Below are 25,452 nucleotides of genomic sequence, written 5' to 3' on the forward strand. Positions count from 1 at the left end.
TCTCGCTATGTAGTTGAGACTGACGTGGAACTCACTATGTAGCCCAGGCTGGTTTTGAACTCACAGCGATCCTCCTGCCTCAGCCTCCTGAGTGCTGGGATTACAGGCGTGCATCACCATGCCCAGCTTATCCTTTCTTTGTCTAAACTTTGAATTGAAGACAAATTCCTTATCTTCAAATTCTTCATAAAATATAAATATATAATAGCTTGATGTTAAATATAGTCATCCTGCTATGCCATAGAATACTAGTTTATTCTTCTCCATGTTTTGGTGCCTGTTTTCTGACTTCCCTTCATGTCCCGCCCCTCCCAACCTCTAGATTTTAGTATTCTGCTCTTTTCTTTGAGATCAACTTCAAGCCTCTTTGCTCAGCCTCCAGAGATCATATTCTTGGCACCTTTGCTGCAGTGCTGCTACCATCAGCCAGGATTCCCATCTGCATTGGAATAGGGTAACATAAGGAGCTCTATTAAGTCTAATCAGTGAGGTTGCTACTATGACCATGTTGAAGTGTATCATTGGTTGCAAAATAATATGATATTCCAGGCCAAAGCTCTTGTGCCTTTGTATGTGCACGTCTTCTACCAATACATTCTTTGCAAACTCTATACTCCTGTTCTTTCACATATACTCACAAGATAACTTTATTTTTATCCTACCAGGCAAATTTAAGTACTCTTGCTCCTCATTACCTCTGTAGTGTGCAATGCCCATTGAATTTTGAAATGCATTTGAACCATAAGCAACCAGTAGGCATTCACAGAACATCTGGAGCATGTGGCGGTGTCATGCTGAGTGGCAGAAGTAAAGACTGGGGAAGAGAGTGTCCTTACCCTCATCTGACTGCTGAGTAGGAAGTGATAGCGTGCTATATCCTAGATGTTCTGCAAATGTTGAAGGGCTGAATGGATGAGAACAGAGTACCGAGAAATTCTTTTAAAATGCCCACATATGCATCTGAAAACTGTTTTTGTGGTTTCAATTAAGAGATTAGTTTCAACCATGATGGGTGTTACTTAGTGAAATTGCAGCATCCTAATAACTTGAAAATCTCAGAAGCTTATAGCGAGTTTATTTCCTGTGCATGTCTGTCCTGGACCATATACATATATCCTAACTCCTTGTCTTTATCATCGCAATATCCTGGATATAGCTTCTGTCTGGGGTATTAATGCTAAACTCATGGGAAAAGAAAACAATAATTCCCCTAGGCATACCCTTGCCTATCATTTTTAGTGACTTTTCAAACTCTACCATATTCAGTCCACCAATCTGATGGTTATTTCCACCAATTTTCTTTAATGTTAGGATCTTTTTAATTATTCTAACTTTACAATTCTATTATTCAACTGTAAGTCACAACTTTAATTGTTATGCATATTTCTTCATAGCACTTTTTCTTCAAACATTTATAAACAAGGGAAAGAGCTTCAAAATAAATTTAGCTAATTTGACTATTCAGAAGTATTTCAGTATCTGTTTAAACCATTTTAACTAAGAGACATAATTAACAGACTACAACAAAAGGGAATATAAAGTTATTATTCGTGTGTTCATTACTATGAAATTTAGGGGTTAGAATGAATGATTCATTGCTAGCCTTGATAGAAATACTAGCCTGTTTCTATCTTCCTACATGTAGTAGCAAAGTATATCATACCATGCAATTATTTGATTAAAAAATAACTGGGGCTCAATACATTGTAATGAAATAGGCTTTTTAACCACTAGGACCCTTCTAGAATGTCTGTGTTATAATAAGAAATAACCTTTCCTTTGAGCTTTTATAATAAAAAGATATTTGACTTTTTCAAATGACTTTTCCCCTGCCCAGCACACATTTTTCACATCATCTCTCCAGGACTGCCAAAATAATAGTGTAACACTGATGTAAGAGGTATACATAAAAGAAAAGAAATTGTGGCAACTGACTGTTTCTTCATTGAATTGGATTTAACCTAATCAGACACTTATGGTGATTTACTGAAAGTAAATTATAGAATAAGTTACTTTGGAATAAGTTACAGGACCTTTTTCAGAGTTTTGGGAAAGAAACCAGCATGCGCTTACCTGCCTGAGCTCTATTGGTATTGATTCAGCTGGTGCTCGCAGCCTTTCCTTGCGTGCTAGGGCTGAACAGTGACATTATCAGATGAGCAACATCCAGAGGCCCCTGCAGGAGAGTCAGACACCCGAATCAAGGCAGCTGAGTTGAAGGAATAGGAACAGTGGGCATGCATATAGTGAAACTGACTGAGCTAGAAATATTTTTTAACTGAACAGGAGGAAAGCAGTAATGACAAAGAGAATAGTAAATATGACCACTTGCTCTTGGAAATTATCCAAAAATAGTTGGTACAATCTGTAAAAACACTAGTAAATATACATGATTGCTTATGCAAATACATCTTTGGCATTTACAATTTCAGGTAAATTTATGTGGCATTTGAAGAAATCCCCTTGAAGTCTAAGATCCTGCCCCCCACCACACCATTTATTTAACTGAAACTGGGTGATGTGGATTTTCACTCCCTCCCTCCCTCCCTTTTTCTGTTTTACTAACATTTTCCAAGCTTGATGCTTCTAGGTAGGGGAACCCCTGGGAAAAAAATCCAGACTCTGTGGAGTTGGGAATTCCCACTGGCCCCATGGTGTTTGTGGGGACATTTGAGCCAGGAACCCACTTTGCTGTGCTCCCACTTGAGTTTTACTTAAGAAGCCTTTGTCATCTTGATTTTGTATCAAAAATTGTGGCAAAGAAAATGTTTCTTGACCTCCTTTTAAATGCCGTGCTTCAACTGTACACAATATGCCCAGCGTTGTTCAGATGGTAAGAATATGCAGTGATTTGAGGGGATTCCTTACCAACCTCATTTCCTTGAGAACCAAAATTCTTAAGCTCTTGCCAGCCTTCCAAGCACCCAATGCAATCCCTGCTCATGTGCATATTTTGGGTACATCAGTATGTTTGTCATTTTCTCCCTGGAAACGGTTTCTCACACCCACGTTGCAAGTGTGTGATCTGTGATTATATCTCCTGCTCGTTTTCTGTGTCCTCTGCCGAAAGCGAGGGTTGAGAACATGATTCAGTGTAGGGAAATGATACAAAATGTGGCTGTTAAAGTGATCTTGCAAAAGCATCTTTTTCTACATGTGCTGTCACTCTGCTGGTGTATTTGTTGACTTTCTTCATGTGAAACAAACAGGTTTAATTACTGGGCTTTTGAATCACGGTTAGGATAAACCTAGAACATGCCTCCCTTTGAGCCTTGGTTATCATCTTACTTGATTGCAAAGAGGAGACTTTCTCCTCTTTTTGACATTTAGAAAGCAAGGCAACATACAGCTCTTGGTCAGTGATTGATCCTTTCAGAATGTACAGTCTTTCCTGTAAGAACTTCTTTTTCCATTTGGATATTTGGCTTCACAAAGTAAATAAGGGGCCCTACTGTTTTGTCCTAGTCAGTAAGCTGATTACTTGATGTCCTGTGTCATTATACAGTTAAAATTCAGACCCATCTGGAATTTGTGTGTATGAAGGGGGGTGGAGAGGAAGATGGAAATCAATGTTTTGGGTTTTTTTTTTCTCCAGATGACCAGTATTACCCAAACACAATGTATTAAATAATCCATCTTTCCCACATGGATTTAAAATATCAGATTTCTATTTCAAATCTGTAACTGCAAAGTGGATACAGAAGAACTGTGATAAGAATAATCTGTCTCAAATAGAACAATGTAGATATCTTCTTTTTTCTGTTTCATTTCTGTTTAAAACTGATAAACACTTTGGCAAAGAAAAAAAACACAATCTTCTGTAAAATAAATAACTTACTTGGTAACTCAGAGAAACCACAGACTGAATTATCCTGAAAATCAGGAATACTCTTCTTTTTTTTTTTTTATTTGGTTTGTTTGTTTTTGTTTTTTGAGACAGGGTCTCACTATGTAGTTAAGACTGACCTGGAACTCACTATGTAGTCCAGGCTGGTTTCAAACTCACAGTGATCCTCCTGCCTCAGCCTCCTGAGTGCTGGGATTACAGGCATGTGCCACCATGCCCGGCCTAAAACATATTCTTAATGATCCTTCTGATTTGTAAGTCTTGACAATTACCCGCTCCCTCACCCCCACTGGGAGAATTCAGAAACGGTCTTAAAGATCTCTGATCTCATGATTTTAAGAATCTGGTAGGGTCAACGGACAGATACATTAAAAAATTACCCCACACGGCCAGGGATATAGCTCAGTGGTACCATGCCTTCCTCACAAATGCAAGGTCCTGAGTTCAATCCCCAGTACAAAAAAAAAAAAAAAAAAATTACCACATAGTATGTGTAAAAAATTTTACAAAGTGTATTGTTCTGGGGAAACAGCCACAGTAATTTCCCCAGGACTTTCTCCAAAGATCTGGTTGACACAATTACTTGTCAGGGCTGCATCTGGGGTGGAGGGCAATCATCTTAATCAGTGGTATCTTATTAGTTGTTATTATTTGCTTTGCTGGTGATGAAACCCAGAGTCTCTCACACAGTAGCTAAGTGCTTTACCACTAAAGCATGCCTCTAACCTTAATCAATAGGGAAATATTTGCCAAGCACCACCACCATAATAATCTAATTCTCTTCAGTGATGGTTCATGCAGGAGCACACCTACAATCCAAGCTCCTCACAAGGCTGAGGCAGGGTGATCACAAACTTGGGGCTACCCTGGGCAGTTTAATAAGACCCTGCCTCAAAATAAAATGTAAAAAGGGCTGCAGGTATAACTCAGTGGTATAGCTCTTGCCTAGCATGTGCAAGGCCCTTAATTCAACCTCCAAAGAGACTAATATGTATAGATGGATGGATGGATGGATGGAGGGATTGTTTGTTTTTAGGGTAAGTTTAGGATTGTAACGTCTTTTGTATTCCTAAACAAGCACATAGTGTCACTGAATTTTTAAATTTGTTCTTGCTTATCTCTGCCTGAGATGCATATAATTCGAACTGAAAATAATTATTTGCTTGTCAGACCTATTTTTTGTATTAACTGCTTCCTTTAAGCCTGCCTGTGCAGGACTCACATGCTGACTTTAGGAACGCAGGAAGCTGAGGTGACACAAAGACATCTACATTTAAGATGTTTTCATTTGATCAAAGGAATTTCCTGTGACTGCCTCTTTACAGTATTCAGTTGAAGGAGATATTTGGGAAAGATACTGCCCAAATCATTTTTTAATTTATAATGATATTTTCATTCCATATCTAAGATTAGGAAGACATCTGGGCTAAGTACTTCACATACATTATGTCATTTCCTCTTCAGAAATAAGGTAGGTAGTATTATCCCCCTTTTGCAGATAGGAAAATTAAGAGTTGGAGAGCCTAAGAGTTTTTCTCAAGGTCATTTAGCTAACAAGTTGCAAAGCCCATATTCAAACCCATGTTTGTCTTAACCTATTATGTTCTGAAACCCTGTCTTGAACTTGCAAGGCTATTTAGCTCTCTCCATCAGAATGACCTTAACTGTATTTCCTCCTTATAATTAAGTCAACTTCCTGTTTCTCCAGAATAACACACGTGCCAGTTTGCTGCATAGCCTGCAAAACTGAATGCAGTTTTTTGTCTCTTGATACTATACGTTTAAAGTTTATTTAAATTCCTTGACAAAGAGCAGATAACTCTGAGGAGCACCTTTTGTGCAATGGCACATTACTATTGTAACTTAATCTGCTTGGAGAAGACAGTTAAGGAAAAAGCAAGGATATGAATAGCATTTATAGATCTATAGTCAGAATTTCGTTCTTAGGTAGGAACCTTCGATGGAGCAAAGTCATCAACATTTTTGGGGTTATTTTGTTTTTGTTTCTTTGCGACAGGGTCTCACTATGTAATTCAGGCTGGCCTTGAACTCACTACATAGTCTGGGGTAGCCTTGAACTCACGTTGACCCTCCTGCCTCTGCCTTCAGAGTGTTGGAATTATAGGCATGTGCCACTACACCTGGTCATGAAGTTAATATGATCACCTCCAAAGCTTTTAAAAGCTTTAACACAAAATCATTGCCAGATCCACATGAGCAAAAATAATGCTATAGGGGAGGAAAAAACTTTGATCTCGGGCCAGGGATTTAGCTCAGTGGTGCCACCACCTGCCTCATAAACGCTAGGTCCTGAGTTCGATCCCCTGTTCCAAAACAAACAAACAAACAAACAAACAAAAAACTTTGATCTCTACTCTTGCTGGTTTAGTGCCTGAGGATTGTGAATTAAACTAACAAGAGATAAATTAACAGGAGAAAAGGCATAAATTTGGGGGTACTATATTTTTATGTGCACTGGAGCTTTGGGGAAAAGAAATGAGAAGTGATAGATTCAAAGGTTACATATTTAATTTAGTAGAGGCCAGGGAGGAGGAAGAAAAGGCTTCAGCGGGATGGACAAATGGGTTTCTTTAGGATTTTTAGGAGGATGCATGTATGATAATGTTTGTCTTTGCAATCATCACTGGTCTTCCTCTCTTCTTCTGGGCCATGGGTGGAACTGCTCCAGGGAGGAAATCTATAATGGCCTCACATCTCAGAATTTGCTGTTGCTACTCAGTTGAAGGAAACTCCTAGTTGGCCTCTTTTAGTATATGCTGAATCTCACATGTCTTCAGCTTTAATTTTTTGTATCACTCCAGGGGTCCAAGTAGGTCCCTACAGTAAAGCAGCTCAACATAAGAAATACTGCAAAAGATCTTTACATTCTGCTTCCTGTATTCCCATTCCTATTAATCAGCTGTTCCAGTGCTTTCCCATGGTAATTTAGGAAGGCAAGCACGCTTGTCTCTTCTCTTGGCAAGGTCTTATGATTGCTTCCAAGAGCAACTAAACATTTGGCTACTTACTCTCAGCAAGGCAACTCAGTTATGCCCAAACAATTAAACTTTTCTTTTTGGTGTTGAATTGGCAAACTTCTTGCATATGCTAAGCACATTCTCTATCACTGAGTTATAACACCTTAACATCTTTTAGTATAAAATAAGCTTTTGAAATATTTTAACAGTCATTAATGAACAGATCAAATCAGGTATTTTATGGGGTGTGTTTTAATTTATTATCTTTCTTAAAAGCCCATAGTATGTAGCCTTGCTAAAACCCACAACATTTTATAATACCCTACTATATTTTAGGTCTTGAATGTCCCCAAAGACCTTTGTGTTACTTGTATCCCAGGATGTCATTACTGGGAGATAGTGGTGTTTTGAGAGATAAGGCCTAATGGAGGACTTTAGGTCGTTGAAGGCATGCCCTTGGCGGGTATGGTGTGATCTGGGTCTTTCTTCTGTCTCTTTTGCTTCCTGGTGATGAGCTGAGCAGCTTTATTCTGTCATACACTCCTGCAGTGTATCACTGTAGTCCCACATTAATGGCACCAACCAACTGGAACTTGAACCCCTAAAATTGTGAGCCAAAATAAACCTTTTCTCTTTAAAAGTTAATTGTCTCAGGCATTTTGTTTTAATGATGGCAAGCTGATTAATACACAACCCACCTCAAGGATTTCTCAGTTAGATATCAATGACTGGTAATTTCTGTCTGAAAATATGTCACAGTCACTAGTGGCATTTCATTTAAATATTTGTTTATATATTTGAGACTTATGTGGAAAATGTTCTGAGGCTATCTGAAACCCAATTCCAAGCAGATGAATGTACCTGGGGAAGAACACCTATCAGAGTTTTTGATTTTCATCGTAAAATTTCATTTTGTCCCCTCCATATGAGGAATCCAACCTGACACAAGGCACAGAGTACTTGTGCTTCAAGCTTCTCAGAGGCTGGAGTCTTAAACTGTGCCCAAAACTAGGATGATATATTTGATGTTTGAAAGCATTGGTTGAGCCAGGGATTTAGCTCAGTGGTTCTGCCACCTGCCTTGCAAGTGCAAGGTCCTGAGTTCGATCCCTGACACACACCCCCAAAAAGTGAAAAGCATTGATTAAATTTGTAATTGTTCACAGATGTGAACAGCTGTCAGCATTGCCTGGAAAGCTCTTTGAAATCTTTATCTGATGCACTAGATCTGAAGTCTTGAAATGAGTATTGCAAAAACTCCTCAATGATTTTATTGTTAGTCAGCTTTGTAAACCTGCTATTCAGGGCCTTTTAAATATGTTTCACACATTACTTTTTGTGAAAGTGCACACAAAATTTTTCTTCTAGTTTAGTGACAGCCAAAGGTTTATTCTGACAGACTATTGTGTTTCCTTTGCTTGTAACAATGGCAGTTGGGTAACTGGTTTTTCCCCCTTTGGGGTGCTTGGGAGATTCAGAGGTACATTTCATTTGGGCTGACTTTAGTAACTTTTCTTAGCCTGGAGCTTTTATTTTTTCCTCCAATCTAATTACATTGCACTTGCTCTTTGCAGTCAGACTAAGGATTTTACTGTGTTGACATATTTGTTATCTATTTCAGATTCTTTTTTAGAAATAGGTCATGTTATAAATAATTAAGACTTAAAGCAGGCCTAGATAGCACTGTTCAAAAGGCCTGGACAATGAAACGATCACAATTTTGGTATCTCTTGGCTCTGCTGCTATGACAGAGGCCTGGCATATGGGAGTGAAGTTATGCCTGTGGAATTATTTTGATTGAAGTAATGATGAAGCACTTTTAGACTTTGAAGATTTTATCAAAATGCATATGTGCAAATTCCTGTAATGATGTAGTAGTGCTTTCTTTTTCATAAAAATATCAATAAAAATTTACAACTGAAAAGTTTCCTTTCATGCTTTACAATATACCTGATATGTAAATATACTTGATATGTAAATGCAAGGAGTTGATTGATGCTTGTATATGCTTTTTTGTTTGTTTGTTTTTTGTGCAGGGTCTCACTACTTAGTTGAGACTGACCTGGAACTCACTGTGTAGCCCAGGCTGGTCTCAAACTCAAAGTGATCCTCCTGCCTCAGCCTCCCGAGTGCTGGGATTACAGGTGTGCATCACCACACCCTGCGATGCTTGTATATGTATATGTCTATTTTAAGAAAGGTTGAATGAGTTTCCTAAAGACTGAGAGGACTGGAGGTAGGTATGCAGCCCAGTGGTAGAACACATGCTTAGCATCAGTCCCTAGCATTATATACTTACACGTGCACACACACGAATTGAGAGGATTTAGAGGATAAATTTCAAAATGTGTAAGAAAAAAAGGCAAGGGAATAGGAGTGTGGTTGGCATAAGGAAGTTATATCATTGTGTTGAGGTAGGCCAAATCTTAACTTTGTAGCTGCCGACGTGAAAAGAAAAATTATCTGCTGAGAGCAATGGGAAGTACTTGTGATAACAAATCTAGAAAGGTCTCGGTTTCCTTTAGGATCTCATGGAGAAAGCATTTTGAATTGCATCATCTTGTCTCTTGGTTGGTATAGTTTCCATCGTCCAATACTAGTAAATTATAATGCAGTTCAGATTTTTATATAAACTAGGTTTAAGGAATCTCCCCTCCTATTAAAGAAATAAGAAAGATCACCATTTTCTCTCCCTAATCAACATAATGCACATTGTAGAATGGAAGGCCTCCTATTTGGTGAAACAAAGTCAAATGAAGGTGATATATACCAAATCTTTGTCTCTTTATCTCAAATGACTAGTACCACTTCTAGCCAGTGAATCTTTCTGCCATCTAGAACAGGGGGCCTCCTATGGACCAGTTTAGCACATAGTCTATATGTTCATCCCCTAGCCTGTACCTGTCTCTTCCCTTCTAACCCTAATGTCTTACCCCAGATTTCCTTTTTTTTTTTTTTTTTTTTATACCAGGGATTGAACTTGGGACTTTGTTCTTACAAAGCAGGTGGCAGAACCACTGAGCTCAATCCCTGGCCCCAGATTTCCTTTATACAGTACAAATTTGGCATTTGGCATTACAGTATGTGGAGATCATGAAAATTATCTGGACATTAGTGTCAGGCAGTTTGGGATATAACTAGCTAAATATCTTCATATTACTACATTTTAAAAAACTATTACAACTAGACAATTCTTCTTTGCAGACAGACTCATCCAGAGGTTTTTTGTTTTTGTTTTTGTTTTTGTTTTAATGTAGATTTCTGGATCCTACAACTCTGGATTCTAGTATAGCATTATGGTTTGTATTTCAGTGTCCCCCTAATTACTCATGCCAATGCAGTAGGACTTTCTTTTTCAGATGTAGTTTAATCTGGAATGTGTGATGCTGGGGTTAAGGACGTGTGATTACTAAACCACTACATGTAAGTGATTAGCACTGCCATAATCCTGTTAATCTGCATAAGACAAAAGGGGCACAAAGATGCTGGTTACCTTTGCTGCCTTGTATGCACCTTGTTGTTTCTCCTTTGAGATGCTTGTTTGTCATCTCAGCCTCAGAGTCAGCTGACTATGGATGAAACCTCTATGAAGTGTAAGTCAAATAAACCCCCTTCCCTCTAACTTTGGATGCTGAGTATTTTGTCCCAGCAATGAGAGGAAAGCAACTAACACATATAGTAAATCAAAGGTAAACCTCAGAAAACAAATAAGAAAAATACTATCATAACTGTCACCATATACTTTGACAGACGCAGGATAGTGCCAATCCTTTGGAAATTTTTTTGAGATTATGTATGGCACTTTCTCTTCTTTTATATTTGTACCTCTCTCACCTAGGATTTAAAAGTGCTTTGCGCCAGAATTTCTGTGTGCTCCAAAAGAACCCTCTATAATCATCTTTTTTTTGCATGTACATTTTTAAATGTTTCTCTTCAGTAGCTGCTGTATAATTATTGCAACTGAATTCTAAGTCCAAACTCTTATAGTAATTTTTTGGCTAGCCAATCTGAAAGCTGTCTGCCTACCTGATAAAATTAGAGGAAACTGAGGCAAGGGACTGCCTTCGTCTAAGGCACTGTAATCTGTTTTGATAAGCCAAATTTAGTACAGAGAGCAACTTAAAGGAATCTCAGTAAATCATATAACAAATCAAGTGATGAACTTAAGCATTGTTATTCAGAGGAATAAGATGGGGGCACCTTAGCATTTCATGAAATGGAAACAGACATGAATTATTTGTAAAGAAGTATGTGTATAATTTATACTTAATATTTCTACCTCAAAAATGGTTTTTGAAGCACTTACAAATTCATTATGGCTCACTGAAAGTGGATGGTATTGTCCCCTCCCCCCCATACTGTGGATCACTCAGTACCTTGCACTTGTCAGGCCACTGAGCTACATCCCTGGCCCTATTTTGTCATTTGAAATAAAAAAGTATTGCCCCAAGGTTTGTAGAGGATGTGGAAATCCAAGAAATTTCTGAGCAAAGTAAATTTCTCCAACTAGCATTTTCCAGTTATTACCCCCCCACACCATTTTTTTACTCACGTTTGTTTTCAGTACATGTTCTAAAGACTATTTGAGAAAATAGGTATAGTGGTTCCAGCTACCCTCTCTAGGCTATTTTTCTGGCTCAGTTGTACATTATTGTGATGAAAGATTGAACATCAGTTGTAATGACTAGTGAAGGAATACTAAAGAGGATTCACCTTGAAGCAGTTTACTAAAAACATTAGCTACAAAAAACACATTACTTATGGAAATTATGTGCACATTTACTAAAATAGTGTTAAAAACTCAAGTCCTCCACTCTCTCCTCTCCCTCTTTTCTTTTCCTTTTTTAAGATATTTTAACCATTTAAAAGTATACAGTTTAGTGATGTGTTAGTCACATTTCCATTGCAATAACAGAATACCTGAGAGCAGCATACTTAAATGAGAAAAGGTTGTTTTCGTTCGTGGTTTCAGAAATTTCAGTCTGTGGTCCCTGAGTCTTGCTGCCATGGGCTTGTGATGAGCAGAACATTATAGCAGGGAGTGTGTGGTATGAATCCAAGCTGCTTGTTTCCTGGTGGCTGGAAAGCCAGAAGAGAGACCGAGAAACAGAGGAAGTGTCCTGGGACAAAATAGACCCTTCAAAGGCATACCCATGATGCCCTACTCCCTCCAGTTAGGCCCCACCTCTTAAAATTTCTATCATTTTCTAGCACTCCATTAAATTATGTCCATCACTGGGTTAATCCTATGATGATATTAGAGTCCTGATGATCTTCTCACCTCCCAAAGGCCCTGCCGCTGAACGTTGCTGCATTGAGGACCAAGCCTTCACTAAATGAGCTTTTGAGGGAAATTTCAGGTCCAAAGCATAGCAAGTGGTTTTAAGTACATTCACTTTTCTTCACCTCCTCATCCACATACCTTTTGATGAATCTAGAGCTCATCTTTGTACCAGTAGATTCTAGAGGAATAGAACAGTCTTTCTCAGAAAGAAAGATTATTCTAGGAGACAGCTTTTACCCTTGCACACTGAGCTGTCATCACTGACAGCTGTGCTTACCTGGAGCTGAGAAAAGAATCATGGCAGTGCTAGGAAAGGGGATTTCAAAGGCTAAAACTGTATCTTTGACTGTCCTGTGCCCTGTTTGTTTTTGTACCTTGGCCTCTACTTTTCAGATCCCAATCATACTGTGTCTTTATAGTATATATGGACAATAACACTGCAAAAGGGGCAGGATTATCAGTAGCAAGCAGTTACTTAGCAATAGCTAAAAGAGGTAATCAAAAAATATAGTGAAACTGGGTGTGGTTTTACAACCTGTAATCCCAGCACTTGGGAGGCTGAGGCAGAAGGATCTCTGTGAGTTCAAGACCAGCCAGGGCTACATAATGAGTTCCAGATCAATCTCAACTACATAGTGAGACCCTGTCTCAAAAAACCAAAAAAAAGCAAACAAACAAAATGAAAAACAATTCAATTAAGTTGAAAAAAATGAGCTATAGTAAAAGACACATTGCCACTAACCCTCAGGATACTTCCCCTTGTTTTGAACACACTTGCCCTGTTATTTATACCACTTTCTGAAGTAGTTTTGGAAGTTCTCTTTTATGTCTTTATGAGATAAGATCAAAATACAGTGAACACTGCTGCCAAGTTCAATCTAATGAAAAAGTCAGCTCATAAGTACGTTATGGTGAGTTCTTATCCACCACTTTATTCACCTGCTTTGATACCATGTGACCTCTGGCTTTTCCCCAAAGTCAAAATGACCATGAAAGGTAAACATTTTTAATCAGTTCAAGACATCAAGGCAACCATATAGCACAACTAAAAACACTTGTATGTGTAGAATAACAGGAAATAACAAAATCACAGCCCTATTGGACCTTGTGGGGAAAAGAATATGGACATTAATATGTGTACACAAGTTAATGATAACCCAAGCTTTGAAGAATATGTTGCCATAGGATTCAGAAACGAGTAATTTCTGCAAACTGGCATAATATTAGCTTTAACTGTTACAATGACTTGACATTCATTTAATATAAATTATAATTGAAATACTGGGAAATAAAATCATTAAAATCTAACTGTATGTACAAAATTTGAAGTTACGCAACAAAGAAAAACAGTGCAAGGATAAGGTAATTTATTGTATAACTGTTTTTGTTAATGCCATGTGAAAGCTTCGCTACAGGTAAAGAAGAAATACCCAGTGGCCTTTTTCATTCCTCTGAGAAAATGGCTTCTGAATTATGACAACTGTGACTAATAAGTGCTCCCCAGCAATGCAGTTCTCTGTTAAATGCTCTGTCCCTGTACTCTGAAGCCTTTGATGTTCTTGAGGGGAACTGGACAAATTATTCTGCACGATTTTTTTCTTTTTCTGGAGGAAGCACAGCCACTCTAATGTAACTGAACAAAACTTACTGCAGATGAAACAAAAATATCGGGTAAAATATAAACCTTTTATATAAAAGCTCAACTCCCAGGATCCCTCTAGTGCTAGAGATGAGAAACTATGGCTTGTGGAGCATATCTCATTTTTACTTCCTATCAAGGATACCAGTACAGGACTTAAAAAACAGCCCCCATATTGATAAGACAAATATACTGCCAAGACATTTCAAGATTTATCCAGATAAAGCGATCAAAGCTGGGGGTATGTATCATTGGTAGAGTGCTTGCCTACTGTGTGCAAGGCCTTGGGTTCAGTACCCAGTACCACAAAATAGAGGGTGTGGTCATTGGTTCAGTGATGGCTAATCCTGACACTCAGGAGCACATAAATATACGTTCAGTTCAACCATTGCCTATTTTATTTATTTATTTTTATTTATTTATTTATTTATTTGCAGAACCAGGGATTGAACTCAGGACCATGTGCTTGCCAGGCAGGTGCTGGCACCACTGAACTAAATCTCCAGCCCTACAATTGCCCATTTTAAATAAAAACCTGCATTTCACACAGCAAAACTGAGTTGACTGAAAAGCTATTCCATCTGTCTTTCTGACTAATCCAAACAGTGGCTTTAACTGACATGTTTTTCTGAATTAAGTTTGTCTGGGTCTGACTTAAGTGCTGAAATCTAAGTTAGGTTTGTTGGAGAAAGCCTATTCATCAATCATTTTCAGACTATTCAAGTCCTTTGACCAATAAATATTACAGGATAAGTGAGAAAACTGAATGGGGAAAATTCAACTCAGAGTGGGGGAACGTAATAGCACAAGTGATTGCTGCACTTTTGACACATTGCAACATGCAAATTATAGGTGATGCAGAAATTTGCACCAATTACTTAATTCAAGAGCTCATAATTTTTGAAATGGATTTGAACCACAAAGTACAGTATTTATAGTCAGAATGAGGACTTCACTTTCAAAGATGATTATTCCCTTTGGGCTAGGAAACAGGCATGGCTCCTGGTTGCAAAGGGTTTTCAGTGCCATGCCAAGGCAGTTGACCACACTTTCTTTCTTTTTCTCCACTGTCTTGCAGACCAGATGACGTGCTCCTACACCGCACACACGATGAGATTGTCCTCCTGCATTGCTTCCTCTGGCCCTTGGTGACATTTGTGGTGGGTGTTCTCATTGTGGTTCTGACCATCTGTGCCAAGAGCTTGGCGGTGAAGGCAGAAGCCATGAAGAAGCGCAAGTTCTCTTAAAGGGAAGCAGGCTTGTGGGAAGCAAAGCACAGAAGCTGCCTGTGTAGGCACGCACGCACCTGCAGAGCCCGCATTTCCTGGCGCAGGAGATGGAATGGGCCACGACAGGTCTCCGAGAGGCTCCTCCCTCAATGGCAGCAGAAACAGGCACAACTGGAAGACTTGGAACTTCAGAGCTTATATTCCATGTGTCATAGTGATGGCTAAGGGTCAAGCCTTTAGCTCTATGGAGTAACTGTTTCAAAAAGCCCTATAAGAAGTTGATTTTCTTTGGAAAGTAACAGTATATTATTGTATAGTGTAGTATAAAAGCCATTATGATTTATGCTACTTAAATATTAAAATAGAGTGATCTGTGTTCTTTTCTATTTTTTTTTATGTTCAGAACACTAGGGTTTTTAAAAAAGGATTTTCTGTTTCTTATTGGACTCTGTAGACTTCACTTTTACTTCACAATAGAATTCCTGAAGAACTTTTGACCTTACTGCATAACCTTCAATTTCCATGATTAAAGAGTATCTTTTTTTTTTCAGCTTTAATTGAGTTTATTGGTACATTTTAGGGATACAGTACAGTTACATTCATTGTTGGGATCTTGTACCTCTACATGACAAGTCTTGATTCTCATTTTTTCCCCTTACCTCTGCCCTCCCTTCACCCCCTCCTCCCCTCCCCATCTACAAACACTTTATTTTCATCTTTTCATTATGTCACATTTTTTTCTTTTCCCTTTTTACTCTTCCCCTACCCATCCCACCTTCCCTACACCTTTAGCTCCTTTCTTCCCATTTCTCAATGTCAGTAATCTTATTGGAATCTTATGCATTGTTGCAGATTATTCACACCAGGGAAACTATTCAGTATTTACACATGTGGGACTTATTTATTTCACTTAGGAGTATATCTTCAATATGTATCCATTTTCCTATGAATGAATCTATTTTGTCGTTCTTTATGGCTGAGTAATATTCCATTTTATAGAAAAACCACAACTTCTTTATCCAGTTTCCAACAGATGGGCAAATAGGCTGTTTCCAAGTTTTATCTATTACAAACTGTGCTGCTATAAACATAGGTGCAGATACTTCTCTGTGATATGATTCTAAAGAGTATCTTTTGACGCCTGCTTGAGCAAAGGAATTCTGCATTGGTAACTCAGTCTCCCCTCACTCCTTTCTCTTTCCCTCAAGGACAGGGAAAACATTCGCCACCTTCTGACTTTGCCCCACTAGTATTGTTCACCAAATCCCTTCATTAGAGCAGAAGATTCTGAAGAAGGCCTTCCAAGCTCTGAGAGCACAGGGCTCCTTTATTCGTTTGTTTGTTATTTTTGATGGATTTTTATCTTGGTGCAAGAAAATATATATTATGTGAGGGAGACTCTTCAGCTTATAGCTAAATGCTGTTGTCAATTCTCATTTCTTTAGGTCCAGAGAACAATTCAAAGTTAATTGAAGCATTTTGTTTTTCTTTGTCCTTGCCTTGATGTTTTGGATATTAATGACAGGAAGATTACAGCAGCTATTAGAGGAACGTGACAATGAATCAACATTCCTTCTGTGACTGGCCTTTTTGTGTCTTGGTCAAAAGTGCACTGAGGAGTACATTCTTTGCTTCTCTTCATAAACTCAAATTCTGAATATCAGTCAGAGACCTCAATGAATATCAAACCTACCATATTTATTTACCACCTGGAATCAAGCTTTGTTTAGAGAGATGTACATTTTTAGTAGAGGAACAATTGACACCATAATATTTTTTTTCTTATCTTCTACAGATGTTCTCCTGTTAGAATAAGGGAAAACTAGAATTTAAGGACAGATTCTTCTGTTATTTCCACTGGACTTTAGAGCATCTGTATTAATGGAGTAATTTTTCTGACTGAGTCTACACACCTGTATTTCAGGTTATCAAGGGTGTCCTGGTCTTCTGGAAGAATGTTGGATGAGTACAATCACCTTTTTTTTTTTTTTTAACTTCAAGTGTTATAGGCCTGTGAAAAATGGCCTTGAACACATTATTGTGACATCCTTTGAGGCCGCTAACTACCTTGACTTCAATCCCAGTTTTCTGTTGCTGGATCCTTGTTGTCTTAGCAACACAGCAAACTATTTTGAAGCACAAACTAACAGGAAACTGGGAATCAAAGGAAATCATCATCTTTGCATCTCATGGTGGGAGATGAAGTCACTTTATCCATTCTGTCTTTATTCAATTATGTATGATTAATCAGTTACAAAGAGTAGTTCATTTAGTAGTATATAGACATTATCCATATTGGAGAAAAGAAGTTGACATATATCAGTGTTAGTTTTCATTAGTCAGTTTGGTACTCATTTATATTAACCAGTTCCTTCCATTTAGCCCTGTAGAGTATATACACCTGCTTCCTGTAGATTGATTTTTAGAAAAGAGGAAAAGCTCACTGAAGGCATAAGGTCACATTTAAGTTTAGTGTCTGATCTGTTTATAGCCAGTTAATTTTTTTTTTTTTTTTTGTACTGGGATAGAACTCAGGACCTTGCACTTGCAAGGCAGGTGCAGTGCCACTGAGCTAAATCCCTGGCCCATGGCCAGTTAAATTTGAGTCTCTTTATTTACTAGCATTCCCATTGCTGGGACAAATACCTGATATCTGCTACTCAAATGAGAGGTTGACATTTGCTTACAGTTTCAGAGGGCTTAGTCCACAGACAACTGACTATAAGACAGGAGCATCATGGCAGAAGGGTAGGAGGACGCCAAGCTGCTCACTTCCTAGCAGCCAGGAAGCAGCGCACAGGGGAAGAACCGGCAAGAGACATTACTGTCAAAAGGCAAAGCTCCAGTGGCCTGTGTCCAGCTGGCCCCACCTCCTAACAGGACATCCAGCTGTGAACATCAGTGGATTAATCGTTCATGATTCAGTGACCTCTGTAGAAATCTCATCCAGTGAAGTTGACAATTAAGACCACTTGGCATACTTGTCATTAAAGGTAAAACCCAAAAGAACAAGGAGAGGACATTTTAAGATAGTAAAAGGTAAAGAAACGTCTTAATATTTTCATTTTCTTTTTGAGCTATAACAGGGCCCCAAAATATGACTCCTGTAAAACACGTTTATTTCTTCCTCACATAGCAAGCCTTAGGTACTGCAGTAGATAAGTCAAGAGCAGGTTGGCCATCTCTGTTTCACAAGTTAATGACCCAGCATTTGTCTGTCTGCCTTGCTTTCTTTGTTATCAAGTGACTTGTACATTGCATGGTCACTGCTGTCTCAGAGGACATCCACCTTCCATCTTGAAAAGGACAGTTGAGGGCAGCCTATTTCCTTTCTAGGAACTTTTGCCCATCATTCCTAGCCACAGTTCATTCTTCAGTTCTTACTACAGAGCCATATGTAGTTTCAAGGAAAAGTGACACTTGTTATCTCCTGATAGACGTATCCTACTGAAACTCCCCAGAGAAAGGAAAAAGAAAATAAATATCAGAGTAAAAGATACGAAATGTGGACAGCAATCAACAGCCCTTGCCATGATGGAAATCTGTTGAGCAGGCATGGTAAAGATCCCTTGCTCTGGTAGGGAAGAATTTCCTGTCCAATGTCCTCTCTGGCCCCTAATTTGAGCTCTAGGAAATTCTTGCTAATTGACCCCCTCATCCACTTTAAGAAGTATAGCTTTTGCAGCCCCCTTGCCTATCCTTTCTGCTGCTGCAGATTTGTAACCCTAAATTACTTTAGAAATTTAAGCCTTAGCATTAAGCAAACATACTTTTATAGGCCAGGGGTGCAGTTCACTTGACTCTCAGGAAGACTCAACTTATTTTGTAATTTTTGATTTCTGACCACCTTTAAACTTCACCATTCCCCTTCTCCTTTGCATTCCACAGTTGGGTGATGAAGCTGATAAAAGCCTGGGAATCTCTCCCTTTGGCCTCAGTGAGAAGTTTAAATCACACAAATCCTGGCTTTCTTACAGGAATCTTCACCTAAGCCTCGCACTCAAGAACAATAAAGTTCAAGCCAGTTTAACCATTTTGAGACCCACTTGGAAACCTGTTCTGTTTCCCTAGAAAGTCTCAGTATATGAATAATAAGCCTTTTCCTAGCCTATGTGCATGAGTGTGTGTGTGTGTGTGTGTGTGTGTGTGTGTGAAATTTTCAGTCTCAACATCTGAACTCAATTCATAATACTGTACCATGAATTTTGATGGTGAGTATTGTCTAGCATTTTAAAGGTGATCATAGCATTGATATGATGCCATCAAAAACAGTAAGAAGCTCAGTGTGGCACAAATTTGTAATCTCAGCACTCTAGAAAGCTGAGGCAAAGAGGATCACAAGTTCAAGCCTATTCTGTGCAACTTTGCACAAAGCAAGACCCCCATTTCCAAAAAGTAGAAGGGGGGAGGGGGCCTGGGGATATATAGCTCAGTGTGAAGGCCCTGGGTCTAATCACAAGTACCACAAAAACCAAATAAACACTATAGTAGGTCTTTGGTCCATTTGCTTTCAGTCATTTCATGCAAAAGTGGTTATAGCCAAAAAACCATTCTAGTTATAGTTCTTAAGCCTGCAGTCACTACCTATACATGTATAACTCAGTTTAATGGCAGCCACCTTGAAGCTTTTTTGGAACAATGAGTTAGGTGCGAATGCAGCACCCTTCATCTAGTCTCTTCTACAGAACTATCTCCCTTGTCTGGCTAGTAGTATGTATTGGAGACTTGTAGAAAGGACTAAAAGAATAGTCACATCTCTTGCTCTTTTGGAGTACAGAAACAGGTGAACTTCGGGGCATAAGCACAGCTTATGCAAAAAGCTGTGTTAGCTACATGCAAGCCATTTAAAAATTATTTTTGGATTTAAAAAAAAAATCTCACTTCAACTATTTAGCATATGCCTTTATACTTTGGGTATCATTTGTGCACCTGAGGTTCACATACTGGAGGCTTAGTCTTCAATGCAATAGTGCTGATGGAGTGGAAACTTTAATAGGTGAGGTCACGGGGCCACAGCCTTCAGAGGGGATTCATTGAAGTCTCATGGAACTGGGTTGGACTCCTCTAGAGCAGATTGTAATAAGGGAGCCTAGCACCTTCCCTGAAACATTCTGCACTTGCTGATTATCACTTTCACGCGTGCATTTACAACTGTGATGCCTTCATCCGTGACACCATCAGCAGAGCTGAGAATATGCAAATGCCATGCTCCAGAGCTAAAGCAATGGTGAGCTAAATAATCTTCTTTGTAAGTTACCCAACCTGGAGTATTTTTTTTTTTATATAGCAACACAAAATGGCCTAGAACAGTAACTTACTAAACAACAGCCAATCCAAATGACACCATCAGCAGAGCTGAGAATATGCAAATGCCATGCTCCAGAGCTAAACCAATGGTGAGCTAAATAATCTTCTTTGTAAGTTACCCAACCTGGAGTATTTTTTTTTATATAGCAACACAAAATGGCCTAGAACAGTAACTTACTAAACAACAGCCAATCCACATCATTGTCCTACTTTTTCCCATCATTGCACTTTCCCCATAGTCAGTCTGCCTTCCAATCTATTGCTGGTGACAATCTTACCTAATCCTTTGTTAAAACAATACAAACGCCTCTAGTTTTCTACCCCACAATGTGTTTCCTCACTGTCTGCTACTTGGCAATAATTCCAAAGCTACATAGTTTCAATTTTAGTTATGATGGCACTTTTCCACTTCCATGTGTTAAATACCTAGAGCTACATAACAAAATACGAAAGAGTACGTATGCTAAGTAAGAGACATTTGTTTTTCACAGTTCTGGAGACTGAAAGTCCACCATGAAGATGCCAGTGGTTTGAATCTCTCCTGGATGTTTATTCTTGGCTTGTAGAGAGCTCATTCTTAAGGTGTTCTCACATAGCACATTCTGGTATTTCTTTCTCTGCTTGTGGGGACATCAGTCCTATGAGATTTGGGACCCATCCTCATGACCACATTTAACTTTTTTTTTTGCAGTAATGAGAATGCATTTTGCACTGGGCTACATCTCAAGCCCTTTTTAAATTTTTCGTTTTAAGACAGGTTCTTGTAAGCCCCTAGGTTGTATAGGCTGAGCTTGAACATGTGATCTTCCTGTCTCAGCTTTTAGAGGGTGCTGCAGTTATAGGACTGTGCCACCACACCCAGCTGACCTCTTTTAATATTAAGTACCTCTTTGAAAGCCTCATATCCAAACAAAGTTTCACTGGAGATTAGTTCTTCACCCAATTAATTGGGGCAGGGCAGATTTAATCCATCAAATTCTAGTGTCAAATTTTAACCTATAAGAATATAGGCTCCGTCACTGTAGCACACTCCCAAACACAGGAATTCACAGGATTCATTTTATTTCATGTAGCCATTCAGAAATTATCCATGCACTTGTCCAGGGATATACTGTCCTTCCTCATTGTTTTTCTGCCTTTTCCTAGTGTGTTCTCTGTGGAGTGGTCAACTTAGGAGAAGAGAGAAGAGAAGAAGTAGGGCAAGCACTTACAATTTTAGGTGGTGAGACAAGTTCTATTCAGTTCTGTATATATCCTTTTGGGAAGAAATTAGCCTCTTGCTGAGCAGTCATGTCTTGTACAGCTTGAGGCACAAGTTCTATGATTATAATGAAGACTATGAGCAGTTCCTTGCTACCCCTCTCTTTTTTGGATGGAATACACATGTTGACATAAACTGTGCTGGATATGAGGAAAGAATGGATTCCAAAAACAATGTTTCTTGAAATTCAGCTGATTCTTTCCATTTTCCTAAGATTAAAGTGTGCTTAAATTAGCTCCATTTAATTAGTTATGATTAAAGTTGAATAAGAATTTTCTTAAAACCCAGTAAGAAAGAGAAAAACAGTAAGAAAAATTGTGTTCATGACAGTAAGAAGTAAAGAGGAGAGGGCTGTTGTAGGTAAAATTGTTACAGATATGGGTGTTAGAAATGCCCTAGCAGAGTTTGTAATAAAGGAGATATTAAATAGAATCTGTAGGCTTCCATTAAAAAATAAGAATTTCTGCGTTGGGCGTGGTGGTCCACATCTATAATCTCAGCATTGGAAAGGCTGAGGCAGGAGGATTGCTGTGAGTTTGATTGAGGCCAGCCTAGGCTACATAGTGAGTTTAGGGGTAGCCTGAACTATAGCATGAGACCACACCTCAGAGAGAGAGAGAGACAAAGAGAGAAAGAGATTCTATCTTTCTGAATGCATTCCAGTTATAGAAATAATTGGAATGTTAGAATTTAAGTTGTAGGAAATAAAATATTAAGAAGGATATATAGGGCTTTAGGAAAAAAAGAATAGGGATACAATAGCTTATTAAGATGAATTTGCCTTCTTACAAAGAACTATTTTTTAAAAAGAATGGAAAAGGGGATTTGAAATCAAACAGCTTGACTTCAAATCCTGATTCTTCTTGTTAGCTGAGGAAGTTAGCTAACTGCCAAGTTATCTCAACTATATAATGAAACTGATATGGATCTATAAACACCCTCTCATTAGGTAGGGTTGAGTGAAACAATGCAGGCATATACAAGTACTTGTAGTCAGCACAGTGCTTAGTCCGTGTTTTAGTTATTTTGTTGTTGCTGGGACAAAATGTCCAATACCTATAAGTTAAAGGAGGAGAGGTTTATTTTGGCTCACAGTCTGTAGAGGTTTCGGTCTGTAATAGGCTGGCTCTAAGGTAGGGCAGCACGACAGAGGGGCGTGGAAGGAGAGTCAGCTTATTATATGGCAGCAGGAAGCAGAGAGGGATCAAGGGGGAGGAGGACCTTTTTAGTGACCCACCTCTTCACCTCCCAACATCACCCCCAATCATAAAACCGCCAGTGGACTAATCCAGGGATGCATATCACACACCCATGATCCAGTCACCTCCCCAGAATCCCACCTATAAGCTTGGGGGACATCTAGATATAAACAATAACAGCCCAGAAATACTAATGATGGCTGTGATGAAGGGGATGATGGTGGCGGCGGCATAGCATTGTTTTGGTAAAAAGGAAAAATGTTCTCAAAGCTGATTTTTCCTAAAAATTTGTTTTTGTTATTCAGATACTTCTTAGTTCCTGTCAATCTAAGACAAGACCACTACTGAGATCTTTTCCTTTTGTGAAGTTCTGCCATGGGCTAGTTTTTATTTCCAGAACTAAAAGAAATCACCCCTGTAGTCACCATCTATTTTAAAAAGTACATATTCTTCTGAATTCTCTTCATTCAGTATTAATGTACTGCTGTTTTGAAATTTTCCATTTCAACATACTTAGCAATTACTCACATTATTAAAAGATGTATCTTCTTTCTGATGAAAAGTAATTTCTGAGATTCTTTCTTTTCTCAAAGATGAAATCCAAAGAATATAACTCTCTTTGTCCAGTCTCTCTTTACAATGTTGAAAACAACTGGGGTACTTTCTGCATGATTTGTGCATCCTCTAAAAAAGAAGCAAAATTTTTATATTCAAGAAGTTTGGAATATAAAAAGTATATTCTGTGTCTCCTTACCAAGTCTGACCAATAGTCATTGTCATGAAAGCTTTTTCCTCTGTATTACAAAAGCACAATCAAAACGTTGATAAATATTATCACACAAGCTCCATCTATCTGGCAGGTGGAAAAGACCCATTTAGGACTTGCACATCCAGTCAACATCTAGAAGTGATGAAAAATTCATACAAGACCACCCTGAGTCTATGGAGGAATTGGAAATATTTGAAGTTTGGGAGAAATACTGTTATTCTTCTGAAAGACAATGAATGACATTAAACATCAGAAGTGTGATTAGCTACCTTCAAGAATTCTATCATTCAGGTAATGGAGATGTGATGAAAGTTAATAAGAAAAAAAATCAAGAAAAGGAACATACATGTTGATGTCAGGAAATGTGCCCTATTAAATGCTAGTTCTTGTTTACAGTAAATAAAGGTATCCAGTCTTTCAAAGCCATTGTCAAAAGCACTGCACACAATTCCCCACTTTATGAACCAAAAAAAATGTTTTGACTTTGCCTAACTTTATAAGTGTCTATAATTCACCAAACAGAGCAGGCAGTTGTCTTTGGGCATTTGTCTCCTGTCGCCGACATCAGTTACTGAACTTGCATTTCTGTTTTAACCTTACAGTGGTTGGGTGGAAGCACTCAGTGTAAGAGGCAGTTTGTGTCCCGTTATAAAGTAACACAGGTAGACTTCCAGCAGAAGCGTGGCTCTGTCCCGGTAAGTTCTCTAAGTAAAACAGTTGGCCTTAACCATTTGGACCCGAATCCCCCAAATCCCATAAGTACTCGTTCCTAACTTCCTTTCTAAACTCCTTCCAAGAGTTCGTCAAAGTAGTCTCTTTGGCCTCAATCCATTTAATAAACTCGGCTTTATTTAATTAAGATCCTTATCTCGGCTTTACAGAGCTAGTTGAATCCATAAAATAACCTTGGGTTTTGTTAAATAGGATTATGAAGTAGATTTTCTCAATCTTTTCCTTTCTTGGAAGTCTGTAAGATACTTTGCGAATAGAATTTATTCCCCCAAGTCAATTGCTTAAGGTCACTTGTGGGATAATGTATGGAGGAGGATATATATGCAAAACGCTCAATGTTTAGGAAAGTGTTGGGCACGTTATAAATATTCAACGAACGTTAGCCATATGCAAATCCCCTCGTCCCCTACCTTTGTTACTGGGACCCCCAAGCAACTTGGAAATTCCAGGTTGTGTCTGAATGTACAGTTCGGATTCATAGGTCATCACTGGCTTCTCATCCACAGGACTGGCAGGAACCCTCTACTCTTCCTCCTTCTTTAATAGATTTTGAATTTTTCCCCCTCTGCCACCAGCATCTTGAAGGAGTTTAACTCTTCATGGTACCCCCTTGAGCCACCTCAGGGAGTGTTCAACGAAGTGGAGGACCCCTCTGGTTACTTGGTTTTTTTCCTTGGTGCTGTGGATCGAACCCAGGTATTCATGAATACTAAGCAGGCACTCTACAATGGAGCTGCACCCCTGGTGCATCATGTTCTTTCTCCTCATTGAGTTTGTTGGTACATTTTAGGGATGTAGTACAGTTACATTCATTGTTGGGATCTTGTACCTTTACCTGAAAGGTCTTCATTCTCATTTTTCGCCTTGTTAGTCCATCATATTTTAACAATAAAAATGAAAAATATTTTGACCCTAATAATTAGACATTTTCCTTTTTATTACTTTCTTTAAATACAGGGGAAAAATTAAAAAGCATTTTGGGTACGGTTACCACTAAATGGAAACATTGATGAAGTTATGAGGTTAATGAAATTGGGAGTCGAGGAGAAACCATCATGTATCTTTAAGTAACATGGTCCAAGACCATGAACAAAAAAGATAATTTAAGAAGAAGGATTCCCTTGGAGGTTTCTCATACTGTCCCCTCCATCAGAGACAAAAGAATCACCAGAAAACACCGAAGTATCCCCATTAGCTCCCAAAACTC

The 25,452-nt window shown here is 38.6% G+C and overlaps 1 protein-coding gene across 1 annotated transcript in view; it reads left to right on the forward strand.

Annotated features, from left to right (window-relative positions):
- Window positions 1–15,571, forward strand: part of Kcnmb4 (potassium calcium-activated channel subfamily M regulatory beta subunit 4) — a gene marked incomplete at its 5' end in the record, with an annotated part of 58,679 nt that extends 43,108 nt beyond the window's left edge. Inside the window, one exon of the mRNA XM_010617508.3 lies at window positions 14,827–15,571. Within this exon, the coding sequence (XP_010615810.1) occupies window positions 14,827–14,995 (169 nt within the window). The remainder of the gene's footprint in view (window positions 1–14,826) is intronic.
- Window positions 15,572–25,452: the final 9,881 nt, after the last annotated feature.

The sequence above is a fragment of the Fukomys damarensis genome, unplaced genomic scaffold (genome assembly GCF_012274545.1).
Source record: "Fukomys damarensis isolate Sample0158 unplaced genomic scaffold, DMR_v1.0_HiC HiC_scaffold_15, whole genome shotgun sequence".
NCBI lineage: Eukaryota > Metazoa > Chordata > Mammalia > Rodentia > Bathyergidae > Fukomys > Fukomys damarensis.